This window comes from Mus caroli, unplaced genomic scaffold, assembly GCF_978045245.1.
Source record: "Mus caroli unplaced genomic scaffold, Mus_caroli_1 scaffold_6, whole genome shotgun sequence".
Lineage (NCBI taxonomy): Eukaryota > Metazoa > Chordata > Mammalia > Rodentia > Muridae > Mus > Mus caroli.
The window spans coordinates 125,750,903-125,772,988 of NW_028227261.1; the positions used below are offsets into that span (position 1 = coordinate 125,750,903).

Sequence of the window (22,086 nt, forward strand, 5' to 3'; positions counted from 1 at the left end):
ACTAACAATGCTTTGCTTTGGGGCATCAGTTTCTAAATCTCCTTCCTGTCTCACTGGTTAAAACTGCTCTGGCTCATATTTTGAGTGTCATCCACCAGCCTGGGATTTCTCCCCTGATCAGAGTATTTTTGGTGTGTTTATATTTTTTAATCTCTTCTTGTGTCCTTTAATTTTATGGTATGAACTCAAGACTATGTTGCATGTCTAACTAGATTTTATGTTTGCCTTGTAGACTTAACATATTCCCAATGGGGTCTCTAAAATCCTTCAAACCTCTGCCTTGATCCAACTTCAGTTCCTGCCTCCAGGTCCTAGCCTTGAACTCCTGAATCAGTGTGAAGCATGACCTGAGAGTTTTAAGTTGAACAAACCCTTTCCACCCCAAGTTGCTTTGGATGATGGCGCTTTATCATAGCAACAGGAACACAAACTACTCGCCCACATAGTTGAGGTGATACAGCAATACATGTTTTACTACATTAAATCTTCAACTATGTTAAATTAAGTGACTACTTTTCTCTTCTGCCGATCTGCTGTAAGATCATAAAAAAAAACATATAACTAATATAAATAACTGCAGAGTATGTTCCACCAAGTCACACGTTTATCTTGCTTCTTTTAGACAGCAGTAATAAGCATTCTGATTGTCTGTCATTCAGAATTTTTACTTCAAACATGGTTGGAAGGCTTTGTTATATTATCTAAACCAGAGTATAAGTAACATTAATGAAAATATGGAAATATGTCCATTTTTTATGCAAGATAGCTGAGCTGCAACACATGCTCTAAAAGTCTTCCAAAATTATATCCCACAACTAATAAACAGAGAGCTACACCAAATATCAATATGGATAAAATTGCTATTCAATTATTTTTTTAAAAAAACTGGCCATTTGTTGTACAACTTTAAAACAAAAAGATATCTCTTAAATAATACATTCTGTCTACTAAACAGTATAAATGAACTTCTATAAGGTTTCAAACATTTTGGATTTTTCTCAAATAATAGACTTCATCTCAAACATTTTGACAGTATGTAAACTATTTTTCTATGTATAACAACCTTCACAACTGGAAAGTGAAACCTGGTATACTGTTAAATGTGCAGTCCTCTTCCATGTGCAGAGCAGCTTAAGTGACATTTAGAAAATATGAAGACACACTTGGATCTGACGATACTGAGCCACAATGCTAAGGACCACTTATAGCAATACAAACTCCCCCTAAAGTATGAGACGATCCTCAGTTCTTCTACTCTCAAGGGGAACTGAATGGATGCAAATGTTATGTTGGAATAAAGCGAGATGATTATTGGTAATATGTATGGATAATTTACATTAAGCATAGTACGTTAATTCTTTTTGAAATAAAAAAGGACATATATTTGAAACTTTTCAGTGGTACTATAGATGCTACAATGTTAAATTAGTACCAGGAAGGCTGTGAGCCTGAAACACCTTAGATATGACTTTGCAAAGGATGTACAAATCAACCAGACAGAATGGGTATAACCGTTACAGCTTAGGAAAAGTAGTGAGCCGAGATGGCCTACCTGATCTCCTCTAGTGTTGTTTTGCACATATGCAAACTCTATAAGAAAACTGTATATTCAATAATCTCCACTGATAGATATTCTTCTAAGCCATCCAAAAGATTTTCCTTAGTTGTCTTCATCCTTACACCCTTTCAAAGTGCTGCAACTTTCCACAACATATCTTCCTAAAATATACTTGATATAGTTAGAAGAATAAGATACAGAAATGAAATGCTGATGCTCCTCGTATTAAATGCAATCATGAGCCTTTTAAAGAGACTTACATAGAGAAAGATACCTTTTTACAGAAGAGATTATAAACATATTTCATGTGCACAGATAATGCTTCCTTTTTCTGAAAATGATTATGGAGAGTTAACAAAATGAAGAGAGCAGCCAAGAATAAGAATTACTTCAAATAAAATGTGCAAAGAGCCAACATCCCCTACTCCTCCAAAACGTTCCACTGTGTAACCTGAGAAAACAATTCTACCCAGTATACCCTGTTAATCAATAATCATTTCTTCAAAGTTGCTGTTTTATTATTTGGTGGCTATCCTAAACCATCCTGTCATTTTCTGCATCCCGAAGCCAGACTGAGCAAGCTTTGATTATACAACGTTGCCTGAAGGGAAACAGACACCAGTGTGCGTCGTTTCTTCACATAATTCAAGAGAAATAATTTATCAGCCAAGGAATACACAATACACAACTGCTTTTCAACTACTCTGTTAGGACCCTGGCTTTGAAGGCATTTTACTATGTGCGCTTGTTTAAATATAATTTGCTTCAACCTAAGGAAACTGCCCTGCCTCCCTCACTTCAGGTTAATATCAACGGACCAGGGGAGAAGGCCTTGGCCTCCTGGAAGCTGAGTAGACCTAAATTAAACACAGGCCCAAATATGTTTAAAGAAATATTGAGTGAGTAATATTAAAAGAATAAAATGTGCACAATAATGGAAAATACCTCTTTCTGTTATGGTGCTTGAGTCTTATGTGTGCCACGAGCCACATGGCCAGGTCATGATCATACACATTAACTCTAATAGCTGCACTTCTAGTAGCTGTCACTGTAAAGAGAACACAACATGAACAGCAAACCTGCTAAACCAGGGTTTTTTTATGTTTGAAATCTTTAATCGGGTATGACGTTAAAAGAACAGCAAAAAATGCCATTTCTACCTCGCTAAGTGGCTTACGTTTTTAATTACTTCAGTTTCTATATAGAGGTATAATTGTCACTTAAATAAAGCTTTATTCTAGGCTATAATATGACACAATTGTTCACAGCTAAACTAGTTCATGTAAATATTATTTTGAACTTTGTGTCTGTACTGCCCATATAGATTAAATTATGAAGGCAAAAGTAAAATATTCTTTACAACATACTCAAATATTAGTATATTTGAATAAAATATTATTTAGAATATTTTAAAATTCCAAATAAAAAAAAAACTAGTGTGATCATCACTGTGTTAGGAAGAAGATTTAAGACAATTAAATTAAATATAAAAATACTAATCAAATCATAGTCTCTATTTTTAGTCACAAAATTTAGTTTTCATTGACAAAACAATTAAAATCTCTGTACAGTTAATAGCAGGTAAACTTAACATACATCATCCAAGGCAGCACATTAAGATGTCATTTCTGTTATTCTGTCCAAGAGCTTGTGGCTTTTCTATGCATTAGAACAAGGATGTTCTGAATCAAATCACAAATATCAAGGTTAAAAGTCTGACGCGAGCGAATTCATTTCCTTCCCTGATAACCATGAATATATTTGCATGTTTCACCTTTAGACTTAATACTACATAAAACTAGTATAAATTGTGAGGTGTGCCCTTATTCAAATGCTTTCCACTATGACTAGCATCATATTTATTCCAATTGACTGTTTGCAGACTTAGGACAACCATGAAACACAAGGACAGGAAAGAATAAATCACCTGGAATGCTGAACTGGAGCAGAGCTCACGGCCCCTCCTGTTTGCTGTCCTCTGTCACGTCATAGGCCCTCTCATCCTTGCCAAGTGCTTACCTCCTACATGCATTTTGAACAATATATTTCCTACCAAAAAAAATGCTGCAGGTTTGATTGCTAATGAGTCATTAAAGTGCTAACACCAGGAAGGACTGACCTCTCTTGAAACATTTTATGTAACTTCTAGGCTTAATTTCTCTGCCTACAAGAACATAAGAACATATGGGGATACTCAAGAAATACTGAGAGAGAGAGAGAGAGAGAGAGAGAGAGAGAGAGAGAGAGAGAGAGAGAGAGAGAGAAAATAAATACCTTTCTTCTGGTTTTACTATTAGAATAGCATGAGCTTTTCAGCTAATGTGCGGCACAGTCATCCACACATGTGATGTATTATCTGTCTACAGTTGTAACATAATCTTTTTTCTCTGATAAATCCTGAGACATAAATTCTATTTAAAATTTAACAGGTTCTTTGGTATTTACATTATAATTCCAAAGGATTTATTAAAGTTCTGGGCATCATGAAGAACATAAAGAACTCCATCTTTTTGTTTTGTTTTTAAAGAGAAAAAGCAATGAAATATATATATATATATATATATATATATATATATATATATATATATATTTTTTTTTTTTTTTTAAAAGCACCTGCGACTTTCAAAAGATACTAGCAGATTAGTTATGGAACAGTAAGAGGAAAGAAACGCACACATGGGAAAAGTATCACCCCTGAAGTGAAGTAGTTAAGATAAGAATTGGTAGTATACACATCACCCAGATTTGGACTTTTCTTTTAAAAAATATATACATAGGCCCTTCTAAAATGGGGACTAGGAAATGATCATATTTTGTATATTTTTAATAAAATTATAAGTCTTTATGTCTTGTTAAGACATAAAGAACTATGGAATAATATATTTTCCTTGATACTTTGTGAAATTAAAAATTAACCAGACTTCTATTTGTCAATAAAATTGAGATTATTTACTTTCAAATCATAATTCCATTATTTCTTTTGGATAGGCTACAAAGATGGCTTGTTGAAGGCTGTACATCATATGGGAAAGGCACACAATGGATGCTTGTTACTGGAATAGCAAATAAAGGTATAGATCCTTTCCTTGCTATTCAACACCAACGGGATGAACTTCACTTGTAAGATGTGCCCTTTTAAAATTCTTAGAATGATAGGCCATGGGGTAAAAGGTTTGCCTCATCAGTGTGAGTATGTGAGTCAATCCTCAGTATACTCCTGAAGAGGCAAAGTGTAGTGGCGCAGTCTCTCACCCCGGGACTGATAGGAAGAAACAGGATCAGAGTTCACTTTCAGTCACACTAACCACCTAGTTGAGCTCCAGTTAGAGGAGACTATGTCCCCAAAACATAAAAGTGAATGTTTCCCAAGGAATGGCAGCTAAGGGTTGACCTCCAGACTCCAAATGCATGCGCACACATGTGTATACATATCCCCATACACAGACCCACAAACAAAGTCACCTATTAAAAAGAAAACACCAGTTCAAGGGTTGAGTGAAACTTTCAAGTTTTTCACCTCCTACAACCTTTAAAATATAAGAAAGAAAATGATGCCGAATTGTGACACAATTTATGAACAACTCTACACTTGACTGTTAATGATGACCTGAGGAGTATTCCTTACGTTCTTTGTGAGGAATTTAGCATCAGGACCTTTTGCACATAGAGAGCATATATGATCATTCTGGGTTCTACTCATAAGCCTTATGTTACAGTGGCCTGAACATTCTGTGTTATCTCATTGGAAGCCAAAGGGACAGCTAAATATACAGCTTTCAGAAAGCCCAGTCACCTCATAAGAACAGAATGGGATAGCTTCTCCCCAACAATTACCCAATATTCTCCAGTCCACAATAGCAACTTCTTCTTTTTCTCATTTAATTCTCCCAATTGAGTGTTGTTAGCATATACCTAAAGGATGTTCAGAGCAATAAAAACAGAATAAGAAAGATAAAGCAAAGGACTTCAATTCACTCACTTGTTCTTTGGTTTGCTATTTATAGTAGTGTAGGTTTGGAGTATTAGAGAAAAAAAAAACATGAGTGAAGGATAAATAATAATTTAAGAGGAATCCATGCTATCATTTACTGTATTTGTATGGAACACAAACATTATTGTCAAAATCCTCACAGAAAGTGTCTATAAATCACGAGAAAATGCTACTGCTATCAAATGTACAATTCAAAGACTCACTTTTATGAGAAAAGTAGAACACTGGAGGATGATGTCCACAGATAAGGTTGCTCAGTAATGTCAAAGATTGCCAGTGGTCAAAACAAGGTTCTAAGGACTGCCCAGCGTTTTCTAAAGGTCAGAGTCACAAGTCTTTCAGTAAGTGGATATATTTACACACTGACTTAACTAGGCAGTAACAGTAGAACACTTCTATTCTTTCGAATACATATTAGAAACTAGACCTATTTTTCCACACGGTTTTGACCAATTCTAGCTATAAAAATAGTGGCTTTTTCCAAATATAAAAGCAGTTTGGCCATTCTGTTGCATTGAATTTTTTATAAGTTGGAAGATAGAAAATCTGTTTCAAAGAGTCTCAAACAGCTATTTTTAAAAAGTTTTCAGGTTTACATAATTATGTTCAGTGGGTGAGAGATTTCTCTCATAGGGAACTGGTAAAAAAGGAAACATTCCATTTTTTTTCATATCAACTAATAAAGAATACCACAGACAGACAGACAGACAGACTTGCTATTATTCTTAGCACTGGTCTCAAAAATGCAGTTCTGAGCTGGAAGCAACTCAGGAGACGTAAATATCACAGGACAAGGCAGCAGTCACAAATCAATAAATTCTGTCCAGCAAGTTGGCTCAGAAAGTCAAAGTTCTTGGGACCCAAATCTAGTAGTCAGGTCAACCTCTGGAACTCACATGCTGTAGAAGGAAGGAAAAGACCCCATGAAGTAGTCCTCTTACTTTCATACATGTGCAGTGGCTTGTCTGCCTCCCCTCTCCTCTTTCAACAATGTAATAATAATATTAATAATAATAATAGTAGTAGTAATAATAATTTTTAAAAATAAATAAGAATTAAAACAAGTAATGCTGGCAGTGCGTTGGCCATCCACAGGACATCAGTGATACTTAAATATTGGCTGTGTTATAAACTTATAAATTAGTCTTTCCCTCTGCACTTAGTTGCTTTCCATGAAAATACACAGCAAGAAAGGAAAGAAGGAAGAGGGTAGGTGGAGCAGAAGAAAGGAGAGATTTGACTGAGTGAGGAGAACTGGTAAAAAAAATAACAAGAGAAGCAGAGGATGAGTAGGCAAAGAACGTGGCTGTTTGAAGAAGTCCTCCTAACAAGACAGGCCAAGGAGTAAATATAGAGCCAGAGAGCACAGGTTTCTCTATATAGAGAGAAAGGTCTGAATCCACTGCCTTTGCTGTGCCCTGCAAATCCAAAGAGGACATGGACTCCCATGATAAGGTTTTATCTTTCCTAGTTAGTGTCGCACACTTTAGCTATGTAATTCCCGCTCAAGGCTCTGAAGGTATAAGAGCGTTGCATATGGGTAAACATGCAAACACAAGGCACATTTTGATCAAAAGACAATGAGTTACTGTTAGTAGAAACAAATTGAATTCATTAAATGGAAGAAGAGTGTTTAAGCAACTTGTAAATTCGGTTAGAACGAGGAAAGTGAATTCTCTGCTTACGAGAATCTGAATCAGGTCATCAAAATCCAATTCTCTCTCCAACCTAGCACTCTACCAAATAATAGTTCTCAGGGTCTGTCGATGAGTGGTATTTAAATTCAAATATAAAGCCTGGCAAATAGATAAAACTCTACAAAGATGTTAACTGTTTGAATATTAAATACTAACAAAATCAAAACCAAAGTAGTTTGAACTACTGTACTGTTTGAAGGAGACAGATAAAGGATATTTCTTTACAATCCTGAACAAGTGAAAAATTACTGAACATCAGAAGTTTTTCACTGTCATGCCTATAATATCATTATCATTAAATTTCTATTTTTTAAAAATATAAGTTGTGTAGAAATATAGAATATTTCCTGCATTCTGTTGGCAAATTATATACATTATAACATGGTATTTATTATGAATGTATATAGGAAGAGATTAATCACCTTTATCATAAATTGCATATGTATTAAAATCTATACATATATGATATACATTCTCATACAGTATTATGAAGACTCTATATCTGTCACACAAATTAACCATCAAGTACACTAAAGTAAAATGCAAGCAATACTTAGAAATTAAAAAAAAAAATCATTAGAGAAACCACTTTATTGAGAAATAATGCTATTTTTTAAATGAATTATATCTAATAAAACTCTATTCTTTCTTGAAAGTATGGACTATGAAAGATTTGTTTAGATACCAAGCAAATGGTAACATTACTTGCTCAAAGAATAGTCTATAATTTATAATTCTTTTACAGTCCAGGTTATCAAAAGTGTTATGCATTAAAATAATAATAACTTTAACCATAAATAAAATTAGCAGCATTATTTTACTAATTTTAACAAGATTCTGCTTTGCTACAGTTGTATTTATACCACAATTTTGCAAAAAATTTATCTGGGTTCAATAGTGTCAGCAATGCATAACTGCTCATATACCATGGTGATTAACTGTTATAAACTGGAATATTTTCCCAAGCACGAAAGGCAACTGATTACCTTGAAATGCAAACTTATGACTCTAAATCCAGTGGTCGCATTGTCGTCATTGTCTCTGTGGTCTATCTTGTCATGGATTTAGTACCACATAGAAACTGAGATTATTTTTCTGTAGAAATATAATCTCACTCAAGATATTTATTGCCTCCATGACCAAAGTAATACATCTTTATGCTGAAAATATACAGAAGAAAGTATGTCTAAAGAATATATAGTAAGAAAGAAAAAAACTCGGAAATCTCCTGCCTTTTAAATCATTTATAAATGCTAATCAAGAGCCTGTGGGGTTGTTATATAAATTCTCTAATATTTAACTTTAATTCCTTTATCTCTAACTATCAATGAAATGTCCATATTCTGATTCAAATAGTGTCGAAAGGAGTAAAAACAAAACATTTTAAAGATATACACTTTCATGATTCATATGTTTCAAAACAGATCAAATAATGACACAAATTTTTAAAAACTTGTGTATTTACATCTTATTATTAGGATATGCATAGGGTAATAATGAATTTTAGGGAAATAACTTTTATCAAAATATATTACACAAATTAATTAGACATGTGTGTACATAGGCCTTATTGATAAATTTATAATAGTACATCACCTAGAATGAGATATTCTTTCCAATTTCAACTGCATTTGGTTCTTCGGTATAGCTTGTAAACAATTATTATGATCATATCCTAAGAAGAATACTGAATTATTTTCTACAAAAATATTTGTGATGGCAAATATGCAATTAAAGTAAGATAAAAAAGAGAAAAATTGTTTGCAAATATAAAAGGGCAAATAATGCTTGGATTAAAAAGAAATATGACTTTTATAAAAAGATGTTAACTGTTTTCATAATACATAATTATGTATTATAACATTCAATTGTGGTGATTAAGATGCTGAAATTAAAGCTGCATACATGTTAAAGGATTAAAATAAAATTATATTTTAATGGTGTTTATTTGATCTTATAAACAGAATCATAATCTATGGTCATGGGGAGATACAGAAGAGGGTGTCCTTAGGGGTGTTAGAGCCTCAGATAAACACATGGAGTCATTAAATTCCAACAAGGTCTAATTGTGCCCTATATTTAAACTGCATGTAATAGCAGTCCAACCAACACAGTCAAGACAGCAGTTTAATTTTCCATTTTTAAATAAGTTCGCTCCTGATTAAAGAGTTCAAATATACAAAGCCTACACTCTGCAGATACCTTTGTATGTGACGAGAAAGTACTGTTCTTGCTCCTCCTATCACAATCCCTGTCTTCCATGGTATTTTCCTGAATGACACATTAACCTCTCCAGTGTACTGATAACATGGCCTTCACTTTTGCTCGGCAGCCAAATCCGCCCTTAAAATCCTGCCATGGATTTAGAGCACTTTCAAAGAGCCAACCTGTTTTTTCCGTCCTCTGATTTATTCCCAAGAAGTTCTCCACGTTTTTGAAGTGAACTCAATAGAGAAGTAAAATACTGCATAATTCCCAGGTCTGGAAACCATCAGTGTCCAACCATTTGGGGGGGGGGGCAGAAAAAGGGAAAATTAAATATTTCAGAGTATTTGTGCATAACTGCACATGTAAACTAAAACGGTAAAACCATCTTTGGCAGTAGTCAGTGGGGAAATTAAGCAATTAAAAGTCCAAAGTTAGGCCCTAGGTCAAGTACCTAAACGCAGAGAGGGGAAAATTATAGAAAATGGAGTTTGATGATATAAAATATAGAGGTAATTTTAAGTCCTTCTGATTTTGATTTATCATCAACCCAATTGTTTACATTAATTCAGAAAAAAAATTTCCTGAAAGTAAAAGAACCGTTTGAAGTTTAGATGGTTGTTATCTAACTTACATCAGCAGATGGACAGAAGTGTGCCCTGTATTTACTAACTTAGCACACATCTTCCCCTGACAAATGACAAACACTATGGGCACCCCAAGGTGCCCATGACCTAGTTTTATCTCATAGTTAAGTATACTACAAAACTATAAGTTGTGGAAGTACCTGTGTGACACTAAATATAATTTGTTCACAGTATCTATTAGAAAAAAATCTAAGACATAGTTTTGGGATTTGGAGAGTCTCAGATCTCTTTCATGGGCGGCTTGGTGAAAAGACCCAAGATCCATTCAAGCACACATAATTCAGAAGGTCTGCCTGCCAGCAATAAAGGCCGAAATTGGATACTTGGTGAGATTAATTACCTAGATAGGGGTTGATAATGCAAGTCAAATGGGAATGTAATTAAAGTGCACCTTCCATGAAAATTATTCATTGCTGATGGATCAAGTGACAGATAAATCAAAAGGCATTTAAAAAAAGCCTACAGGTTAACTTGAAGCAGGTCCTTCCTCTTTTTAAAGCTCTGTAATTGCAGGTGTGCAGTTCACTCTTGCTGTTCTGTCCCCATCAAGATACCATAAGACAAAAGGGTAGATTGTAATGTAATCTGTGAGAAACAGAAGCCAATAGGAAAGCCATTAGGATCATGGTTACAAACAAAAGGTCAGCTAGACTGGAACCAGTTGGCTGGCAGCTTTCAGAAGAGAGTGTCACTCGGTGCTCATACTATAATAGGACTTGCAACCATAAAGAAAGACAAGCGATGAATTAATAAGTTGACTACTCCCTAGGGTGCAATTCTTACAGATGAAAGGCATGCTGTGGCAATCAAACAGAGTTATAAATTAGATAAATCGAATGGCATAAAAACTATTTGCATCATTATTATTAAATAAAGTCTTCCTGGATGTGCTATTAATTCTTTACTGTCAATATATTTATTTACACCCTAAGAACAATAAAAAACAAACAAAAAACCCCAATGTTTCGTAACAGTGGCAGGGTAATTTTAGCTACCCACAGGAACACTAAATCAAATTTCTGTGTTCAATTCTCCTAGATATATTTATTATACACCTAAGAGTAGACAGACAAAACTAAGTGTCCAATTACATGAGAGTTGTTGAAAAACATGCTACTCATTTGCCGGCTTCAAAAAATAAACACATTTTTCTTTTACTGACTTCTGTTAAGAATACACATAACAGTTTTCTTGTCTTCTAAAATAAACTTGATGCTGTACAGGAAACCTACCTATTTGGTAGATGGCATAACTTTTCTTAGTAAAAATACATATTTAGCCTGGATACTACAACAACAACAACAAAAAAGCAAACAACAAAACCTTCCAATTACTACAGATTCACTTTTATAAACATATAATTTGGTGACTTTCTAAAATTTTATAATTTAAATCACACCTTACAAAACTCTAATTTCAAATACACCAAAAATTCCATCTTGCCAAAATACGAAATAAAACCATTTCAAGTTTTTAAAACATAATGCAATCAAAATAGATTTTGCATTGGTATATAAGAAATTTAAAAGGTTAAATATAAATATTTAATTTAGTTCTAATGAAGATATATTCTAAGTTGTTTTATAGAAAAATAAATTTCATAGGCTTCTACTTTCAGCAGTGGGAAAGTCCAGAGGCAAACAAGCAGACAGAGGGAAATTTCATCACAGAAACACAGGCAGAGTGCTTAGTTCTGGAGTACTGAAGAAAGAAATATAGACACACACTCTCAGACTCATCTTCATTCACAAAGTTTACAGATTAAAGTTGAAAAGGGCTCAGCAAACACCCAATGTATTTTCAGCAGACAATGTTCTACATATCCACTGAGGTCCCTAATTAATAACTTAATACCAAAGAAAATATAGCGTCAACTCTTCTGGCTTCAGCACATTCGCCGAGGTCTGTCCAGAAAACAGACTGAAGAGTTGCCAGGAGACAACAATTACAATCCACTCATGCATTTCCACCTTAGGTCAAATTAAAAAATGGAACTTGGACATAGATAGTAGTTTAAAGGAAGACAGTCAGTATTTTTTTCTGACTTGACAGCATGTAGTGTAGCAGGTTTATGGTAAAAAATGACATTAAAACCCAAGAGTTCTTGAAATGGTTTCCCAGCATTCTGTTTATAAAAATTTTAAAACTTAAAATTAAATTAAAGAGAAAACTACATGAGAAAATGAAGTTTGTTCAGTGGTAACAGATGTTGAAAATAGCCGGAATCATTTCAAAACTTTTGGGCAATTTTCTGGTTTAGTATATATGTATTTGTATGTATACTTGTGTGTTTGTTTTGTTTGTGAGTGTGTGTTTGAGTTTGTGTATTTGTGTGTGTGTGTGAGTTTGGGTATGTTGGTGTGCATGTTTGTATTTATTAGTTTGTCTGTGTGCATTTGTGTGTTTGTGTGTTTTCCTAAAGAGCAAGCTGAAAGAGTGCTTCAGGTCGGTACTACCACACAGATATTTAACCAGTCCTACCTCTGTCATACAAGTACGCATCCAGCAAAATCCCTCCACGTTGAAAACAGGTGAGTGTGCACTATGGTGCAATTTAAGATACATGGGAAAAGGAGACAAAGAAACAGGGAAAACAAAATACACAATAAAACAACATCATATAACTACAAGCTATATCGATGTCCATGGTAATAAATGTGAAGACACAAGGCTCTTTATGTGGTATATACTAAATTTATAGCCTTCAGTATTAACAATGGCAACACATTACAAGAGAGATGGTTATATGTGTACAGTTTTTCTTTATATAATTAACGGCTCTCCTTTTTTTTTTGACCTCTATTTGTGCTATTATATGGATCTCAACAATAAAATTTATGTGAGGGTAAATGTGGGTTTTTAGTGATGTCAGGCATGTAAGAAAATAGAATGAAATGTCAAAACAAGGAGAAAACAAGGTTATGATAATGCATTGGAAAAGAACATCGGCAGCCATTTCTCTCCAAACCAAACTCAGACTCATTTTCCGTCTCAGTCTTTAGCGGTTTGATAAATGTTGTATGAAATCAGCATAAAAAGCAATCTATTACAATTCAGTCCAGCCAACCCCAAGCATGCCTGCTGCATATGCCACAGTGTATTTGTTTCTGACCATGGAAATAGGATTATGATATTTTCTACCTCAAATTTCCCAGCACAACTGCCTTTCTTAGCTCCAAATGTTCATCTCCAAAGGATTTCTGTCTGTCTTCATTTGGATGACCTCTGAAGACATTTGAATCTGTCAATACCTGGCTGAAAAAGGAGAAAGTGCCCCTTTCTGGCCTTGCAGTGCCTGCCTTGCTATCTACCTCAGATGCCACACTTTTTATATTTGCATCCTGTATCATTGGTGTTCTACCAGCTTGTAACATTGGGGGTTCTAAAAAACATTATTTTCTCACATATATGCAGCTATTGCCATTTATGTTCAAATCAGTACAATTATATATATATATATATATATATATATATATATATATATATACTATATATATAGTATAGCCCGACAAATCCAGAGTTAATAGTGGTGATTAAAAGTACTAAAACATTTGAATAACCCACTAGTGCTAATGCCTAAACCAGTGTTTGCTAGTCTATCCTATATAAATGTCTCGCTGCCTGGTATGTTTAACGTTCTGCATCTTTCTATACATTGAACTTAATGACTAGATATTATCAAAACTTGAGGTGCTAATTATGAGATGTCAAATGCACTGCGTAATTAAGAACTGCATGTCTTAAACCTATGGCAACTGTTTTGACACACCCCTTCTATGATCCTCGTCTGCAACAGGACAAGAATCTACAGGTTTATATGTGCATCTCTGTCACTTATTTTGTCACAGAGCATACATCATCTGGTCTGGGTGTCCCAGATTAATTTTGTTAGGATGGAGCAATTATCTCTTCCTTTCTGATTGACCTCTTTGTAAATGAAGTGCAGTGAAGCTGGATAATTTTTCATGGATCTTTCACCTCTTAATTGATTCTACCCATTGCTTCTAAAAGAACAAAGTCATAAAACAGATTTAAACAAGTAAAGATCAGCCTATTGCAATTCTAATTGACAGATCTGAGAAGCAAGATCTTGATAGTGTTCTCTCTTTTACCCTATTACTTGGATCAGTTGGTTAGAACTGTTAATGATTCTCGTGAATCAATGTCTTTTCTAGGTACATCTAATTTACTGCATTCGGGGATAAATACAGATGTTTTCTGGATAGCTCTGCCTCATTTCACCAGGCTGCTTGTCTGAATCAAATTTGCTTCAATTCATCACCAACAAAGCAAGAAATAAAATAATCAACATTTACTCTCTCTTTCAGCAGACTGGGGCTGAAACGGAACAATCAAATGCTGATCAATGTAAAGACCATCTTCTACTGTTCTCAAGGCGATGCCACTCTGTAGGTTCAGGGATTCAACGGGCATGCATGGGTAAGATGGGAAGGGTATAGAAACTGGATCTGGCAAGAACTGTGTTCCACTAGTACACAGGTCCAAGAGCTTATTATTGCATATTTATATTCATTCACACACAACCAGGTTATGGGGCTCTCTACTTTCTGGCTTTTCATTGTCTGAAATCAAGTCTGTCTCCAGAATGCTTTTATTTTAGTAACAGAAGTAGTTTGACAATTGACTCCACAAGAACAGATTAATGGCTCACACATCAAAGCTATCTGTACATTGGAAAGTAAATCACAGTGAGAATTGGTTCGGACCAAATAAAGATTAACAAAAGGTACTTTCTAAATTAATTCATATCAGAAACTTTTGGTGCATTTCAATTGCTATCACAGTAATAAATTTGCTATTTTAATCACTTTTAATTATTTAGAAACTCCATAAACAGATAATGAATTCACAGATATCTACCAAAGATTATATCCTGCAATTTTTTTCTTGCATATTTCATTTCGGTCCTTAAGTAAACATGGTTTCTGTATCTTTTCTCCTTAAAAGAAAAGAAGAAGCAGGCACATTTTAGTGAAAACAACTTTCTATTTATCACTTAACTGTTTTTTGTTTCTTTGTTTTTGTTTGTTTGTTTGTTTTACCTTTTAAAAAGGAAGTCATTATTTCTTTGTAAATATCATTTTAGGGAATGTATTTTAGTCAGCTTATGCCTTGACTTGAGACAGTTTCAATAGCAAAATGAATAAGGGTAAAACATAGTCAAAGAATCACTGTATCTAATACTGTCACATGGACTGTTCAAGGATAAAAATCCAAGGTCTCTTTAATAGAAGGGGTTCAAAGTTGGTAAGTTAAAAATTTAATTCTCTGAAATATAGTTGTAAAATATTGCCCAAAATATTATATACAGCAGTTACTTCTTAATTGTGTACAAATTGTAGATTAAGATTGCCAAGAATATGACAAACTTTTTAAGCTTAGAAACTGACACAAAAATTCCTAACTAATTTGTACAGAGTCATACGGCAACATCATAGCACAGCCTGTCTATTTCATTAGATAATTAATCAGCTTGTTTTGAGTATAGAAAACAGCATGACTACAGGTCAGCTTGCCATTTACCACGACTCTCACTAAACTATTTGAAAATTTTAGAGGAGGAAAATCACCAAAAAAATGTAAATATCTACAACTCTCACATTTGCCAGATACACAAAGGAGTAGTAGATGCCTTATTTAATCTCATGTTCATAGAAAAAAATTTTTTCTTTCAAAATGAGATGAACTCCAACGACTTCGCAGATGAATAGCTATATTAATTCACATGGTCTGCTGGACATACTATATAGACTTACTTAAAGTTATTTTCCTACAGTTGAAGGGACTAAAAATTCCCCAAACAAAACCTAACAGATTTCAACTTTGCCAAGATTTCACTTTTGGCTTAGAGATCATGGTTTCCCATCTATGAATTCTTAGAGAATGTCCTCAGGTAAGTGGAAGGAGGGGAAAAGGGGTGAAAAGAGTCTAGGGTCACTTCTTAAAAGGTAGTGGGTTGTGAGGAAGCAGATTACTGGAAGATGTCATTTCCTCTTTCCTCCTTGTACAACCTATTACCTGATATGGACACATTGGGGGTCAAAGAGCCAGCATAATCACAGAGAAAGGGCAGAGAGCCCAGCTCTTCCACTGTAAATGACATAGGCTTGCTTACACATGTATGCTTAATAAAATTAACACATTTTCTAAATGATGTTTCATTTTTTTTTGTAGTTGTAAGTTTTTCAACCTAGTGGTGAATTGATTATATTTTATGAAGAATTTAATGTTACTTTATAACCAGTAAAGGTTCTAGAAACAGAAGATGTATTTTCTTATTAATAGCATGTTTCCTTTAAATTTAAACCAAGGTTTAGATTTCTAAGAAATATAAAAATGCACTAACTTAAACAGAACAGACTCATTTTATGTATCAGGCATATAAGTTGATTTGTGTCCATTTTAAATCATAGGAAAGAGAAAATTTGGTTTGATTTTTGAGGAAAATATTCATAGTTGAATCACATTAGCTCACGTGAATAGGCTGTTTGTGAAAGTTAAAAAAGACCTGTGCTTGCATCTTTTTAGTATAGCTTTGCTTATGTATTATGCTATATCATAGGATGTTACCAACGTACTTAATTTCGAACATTACATAAAAAATAAAACACAAATCAAGCTAAAGGGATCACTGAAATAACTCTTAGAATGAGAAGTCAGATCTGGGAATCGAAAAACACAAAATTAATTAAACTGAAATGTGTAATTCTCTTTTTGCTTGAAGAAAGGGAATGAAATGACCACCAGAGATAATACTGTTTATCATAATTACCTCTCAAAGGTATTTTGTCATTAATGTCCACAGGACATTGTTAGATCCCCTTCTTGTGAACAGTTCATACTTTACTTAACCTGAGAATTCCCATGCAATGGATTCTACAACTAAGAGACTAAGAAACTATCTTAGATATAATCATATACACACTTTTGAATATTCTGAGGTAGTCAGTGTAATAAATTGCAATACTATGGGTAAAGCAACTTACTGGTGATCCTTTAAAGTCTTTTTTTTTGTTTATTTGTTTTTTTTCGAGACAGGGTTTCTCTGTGTAGCCCTGGCTGTCCTGGAACTCACTCTGTAGACCAGGCTGACCTTGAACTCAGAAATCCGCCTACCTCTGCCTCCCAAGTGCTGGGATTAAAGGCATGTGCCACCACTGCCTGGCTAAAGTCACATTCTTATATTCAATGTTTTACCTATAAAATTTCACAAAATCATTCAAACTTTTAGTGATATGATATTAGCTCTGTGAAAACCATTCACCCATATACAATCAAACTTACAATGAGTGAAAGAAAAGAAACTAAGATATCAATGGATTTTATTGTGTCTGTAAGACACTGAATAATGCCCACATATGCTCACCTGTTGGAATTAATCTAGAGAGGTATTTATGGCAGTCTATCTGGAGTCGTCAAATAAAGACAAAGAAAGAGACAAAGCCCAAGCAGGCCATCTCTCCCTAGTAAAGCACTAATGTATCTGTTAGCCAAAGAGGTCCCATGGGAACCCTAAACTACACAGGCCATTGCCAAGACTAGAGGGTACTCTCTGCAATCTCTCAGCAAGGGCCATAGCTGAATGCAATGTCCACACAACTTGTTGAACATCGAGCTACCATGTTGGTGCTCACTGAGTGTTCACAGTTGGGGGAGGGGATCTCTGATCCTTGTGCCTTATTCAGGGGCTCGTTTACTTCCCACTGTTTGTTTCGTCCAATCCCCATGCATTTGTTTTTGTCTTATATTTTATTTTATTATCATCCCTAAGAAGGCTAAGGGATAATAACGAATGAAAAACAGAAATTAATTCCCTGGGAGGTGGAGAGAAACTGGGAGGAGTACAGGGAAGAGAAACTGTAAGTAGGATCTATTATGTGAGGAAACAAAATGATTTTCCACAAATGGGGGAAATCAACTATGATTAATATGTAAATGTGTTATGAAAAATACACAGAAATTTATACTCCATCAACATCAACTTGCTTACTCCCAAAGCCAGCACTTTTTGCTACATCAGGTCTGATTTCCCAACACAAGGTTCCCACCAGCCCCTCAGGGAAATCTTTACTGACCCAGCCCAGATCATCATCTTTCTCTAAACACAGCCTGAACTTTGCTCCCTTATTTTTTTTTAACCATGACTTAATTTTATGTAATGGATGTTGTGATGTGGTGGTCACAGTCCCCTTGGTGAAGGACAAAAGAAATTATTTTACCAGATGCTGAGATAGCTGCCAAGAAGCAGAACTCACTTCCCTGTTCCATCAGATTTTTTTTTTTTGTCTGAAAAATGATATTCCTTCCTAGTGAAACTTACAGTCAATATCTGGGAGACACTGAAGTGTAAAATTCATTTCAATAGAGGATAACATTGGAAGTTCATTAAATGGGGACCATTCCCTGGAGACGGAAGAAGATTTCCAAAATGACGGCATCACAGCTCAATTTCCCAGCAGCCCACTTTTGTTTGCTGTCCTCTTCCAGGGCTATCTAATCTCAAGCCCACCCCTAATCAAGCTCCGTCTAGCTGACTGCTTCTTAGTGAGCCCAATTTGAGAAACAAACCATTACTTCTTCTTGAAGTTTGCAGTTTTTAGCGGAATTCCTTCCCAGTGCTCTCCAGGACAACATAGCAATACATGGGCTATATTTAAAAAAAAAATATATCGTGGATGTATACACGATACAGATTCCTCACCACAGGTCCATATGCAGTTGTCGTTACACTATTGCAATTTAAACAGGCAGTAGGGTGGGGAAATTAGCAAAGAATGGAAGGCTAGAGCAGGCTCCTTGATTCCGCAGAAGACCACAAAGAGCATCCTATAAGCCTACTGCAATGTTCGCCAAACTTCATCATCTAGTGCAGGGCCGCTTTTAGTACAGCTGATAACCGAGTCCTCAGCGACATCTACTAAATATCGACTGCACAGCATCTTTCAACAGTGTCAGTTGAGAAAAGCTCCAATTTCTGAAACGTCTTCCAGTAATAAGATTTTTTTTCTGGTGGTTTTAGAAATGTCTGGCTTCTCCAACTGACTTCCTGACATGCATTTTTTCAGAACATATTAACTGTAACAAAAGCTGACTAAGGAAGGCATTTCAATTATCAGTTAAAAAAATAATAATGAAAGCTAGTATTAGACTAAGCTACAAGTTCGTAATTATCATTTCTTTCGAAATACTCATTAAAATGGCAAAGTGTGTGTTAAAAATTTTGGACGGTCACAAAATCCCACATCTACTGATGAACTTAAAATACACTAATGCAAAATTTAAAAAGCAAAGTTCAGATATTTCAAAAATCTTTGAATACAAATGACCCCAATAGGACCATACCATAGGGACTGGCACTAGTAGGAGTTGTGGCCTTGTTGGAGTAGGTGTGGTTTCCTTGGAAGAAGTGTATCACTAGGGCATGGGCTTGGGAGGCTCAAACCCCTTCACTTCCTGCTGCCTGATGTTCTAGATGTAGAACTCTCAGCTTCTTCTTCAGCACCATGACTGCCTGCATGCTGCCATGATTCCCAATATGACTACAATGGACTAAAGCACTATAATTGTAAGCTATCCCCAATTGTTCTCACTTATAGGAGTTGCCATGGTCAAGATCTCTTCACAGCAATAAAAACCCTAAGATAATCATATTCAATGCAGTAAAAAAATGGCTTAGCAATATATAATAACATAACAACCACATTCATTATTTTTAATGTCATGTAGAATATTGCCATAAGAAATACTATTCAGTATTTTAACAGTAGTTTTTCACTCCTCCTTTAGAGCTTTCAACCAAACAGTTTGAAGTATGACAGTTTAAACCAGCTTAGAATGCTTCCACCTTTACTTTCCCCGCCAGAACTATGGGGATATTAAATGACTATAAATGTCATGTAACAAGTTACAAGAGAAATAAGCAAAAGTTAAATAATCAAAATGCTGGCAAAATAAAAATCTGTGCAGTGGCATTAACTAAACACGCAAGCAAAACCACTAATACAATCCAACATTATGAACTCAGTAAAATCCCGCTGCACATACCTGCTTGACCGGTGGTGATGCTAACGGCAGCGAAGAGCCTCTGGGATCTGCTTAAGTCTGAAACTCCATTTACAGCTTCAACTTCGAAAGTGTAATTTGCATGCGCAAGTAGGTCCATGACAGTGACATAGTTATCCTCTAATCCCGTCTGCTGGGGCATGTATCCAATATTACTTCCGCAGGGCACACACTCTCCCTGTTCCCAACTGCACCGCTTACACAGTATTCTGTAGGTGACGTCGTTTCTTCCCCCGTTGTCAGCCGGAGGACTCCATTCCAAACTTACAGTCGTTTGATTGATGTTGAAAATAAGGTTCTGTGGTGCAGAGGGAGGCCCTTTGGAAGCCAAAAATAAATAAACAAGTAGGCAAAAGAAGAAGAAAAAAGTATACAAACAAAATGAACACTAGCATCTATGAGGAATATGAAAATAGAATACGGCTGACATGATTTCTTTCACATAAGCACTGAATTGTAGTTACTAGAGAAGCTATATAAGCCCTCCATGAATTCACTCCGTAAGAGGCTTCATTTCTTTTCTGTTTATGTTGAACAAGAACAGGACAATCACTGTCTTTCTATTTTTGCCACAGCCATTCACAATGTTTCTTCTAAGAAATTAAGAAAGTTATCACACCCAAGGGGAAAAAAAAGTTAAGTGATAGTTTTCTTTTGAGCCATATTAAAGTAAACACACTGGCTTCATTCACATTATGCTCAAGAGATACTGATAGCAATGAGTGGGTCTGCTATTTGGGCTTCTCAAATATTCATTAATTTTTGAAGCACCAAAATGGAAGACTGATTTTTGTTTATCACCGAGATTTTAATTCAGAAAACACTACTATTTAGTCACATTTGATCCACTGTATGACCAGTAATATGTAATATTTTCTAAGAAATACTATATGTAAAATGTTAGTAAATGCCTCTTAAATGGTGAGAGGTAAAGTTATACTAACATTTCTATTTAACTAAATCTGTTTATTAAAATGTTTTTAAAATTTTTTATTGGTTAGTTTATTTACATTTCAAATGTTATCCCCCTTCCCTGTTTCACCTCCAAAATGCCCTATTCTACCCACCCCCACCTCCTGCATCCACAAGGGTGCTCCCCCAAACCCCATCTCTGCCCTAGCATTCCCTTTCAAGCATCAAGCCTTCACAGGACCAAGGGCCTCCCCTCAAAGTTTCAAAGTAAGGTCTGCCTAAGTGATGCTCAAATGCTGCAAATGAATAGAAAGGAGATCTAAGCCATTCTTTCTGTGGCTTGAACTTACTCGTGCATGCAACGTATGGTGGGTCAGAAGGAGCTCTGTAGTACCCATCTTCGCATTCACACCTCGATGCTCCTTCTCGGTCAGAGAAGCTGTGGGTTGGACAGCGAGAGCACTGGAGGTCCTGAGATGAAGATTTGTAGAACCTGCGGCCACAGGCTGGAGAGGAGAGAGGGAGGGCAGAGTAAGGAGAAGTGGGCCAGGACTGACTGTGATGTCTGGGGATATTCAGGAAAAAAAAAATAAGAGATTGTATCTCTTTTGTGAACAATAAACTTCCCATGACCTAATATATGCTTTAATATGTTGCCACAGGGGAAAACCATGATACATTTTAAAAACAAAACAAAAAAACAAAACAAAACAAATGCACAATAGAGAAAATGTGCACTTGCAGTTGGGCTCAATGCAATGCTAAATATTAGAACACTGAAGAGTCGATTGATGGTCTCAAGGAAAAACAGAGAACCTTCAAATCAACATCTGAACTGCATATCACTAATAATGGTACACAAACTTCCATCTGGATATGGCTGAAATGCTTTGCTCCAAATTTCCGGGGACTCCAAGCCTCAAGTTGATCACATGACAGTTATACAGTAGGTTCCTCTCCATTTCCTAACCAGTTTTGTTAAAGAAACACTTA

General features: G+C 35.2%; 1 protein-coding gene across 7 annotated transcripts in view; it reads right to left on the minus strand.

Annotated features, from left to right (window-relative positions):
- Window positions 1-22,086, minus strand: part of Epha7 (EPH receptor A7) — a 152,576-nt gene that overhangs the window by 73,781 nt on the left and 56,709 nt on the right. For all 7 annotated transcript variants that reach the window (XM_085839446.1, XM_021161338.3, XM_021161337.2 and 4 more), the window contains exons 4-5: window positions 21,444-21,599; window positions 20,164-20,499 (exon numbers count right to left, since the gene is read on the minus strand). In XM_085839446.1, the coding sequence (XP_085695572.1) occupies window positions 20,164-20,499; window positions 21,444-21,599 (492 nt within the window). The remainder of the gene's footprint in view (window positions 1-20,163; window positions 20,500-21,443; window positions 21,600-22,086) is intronic.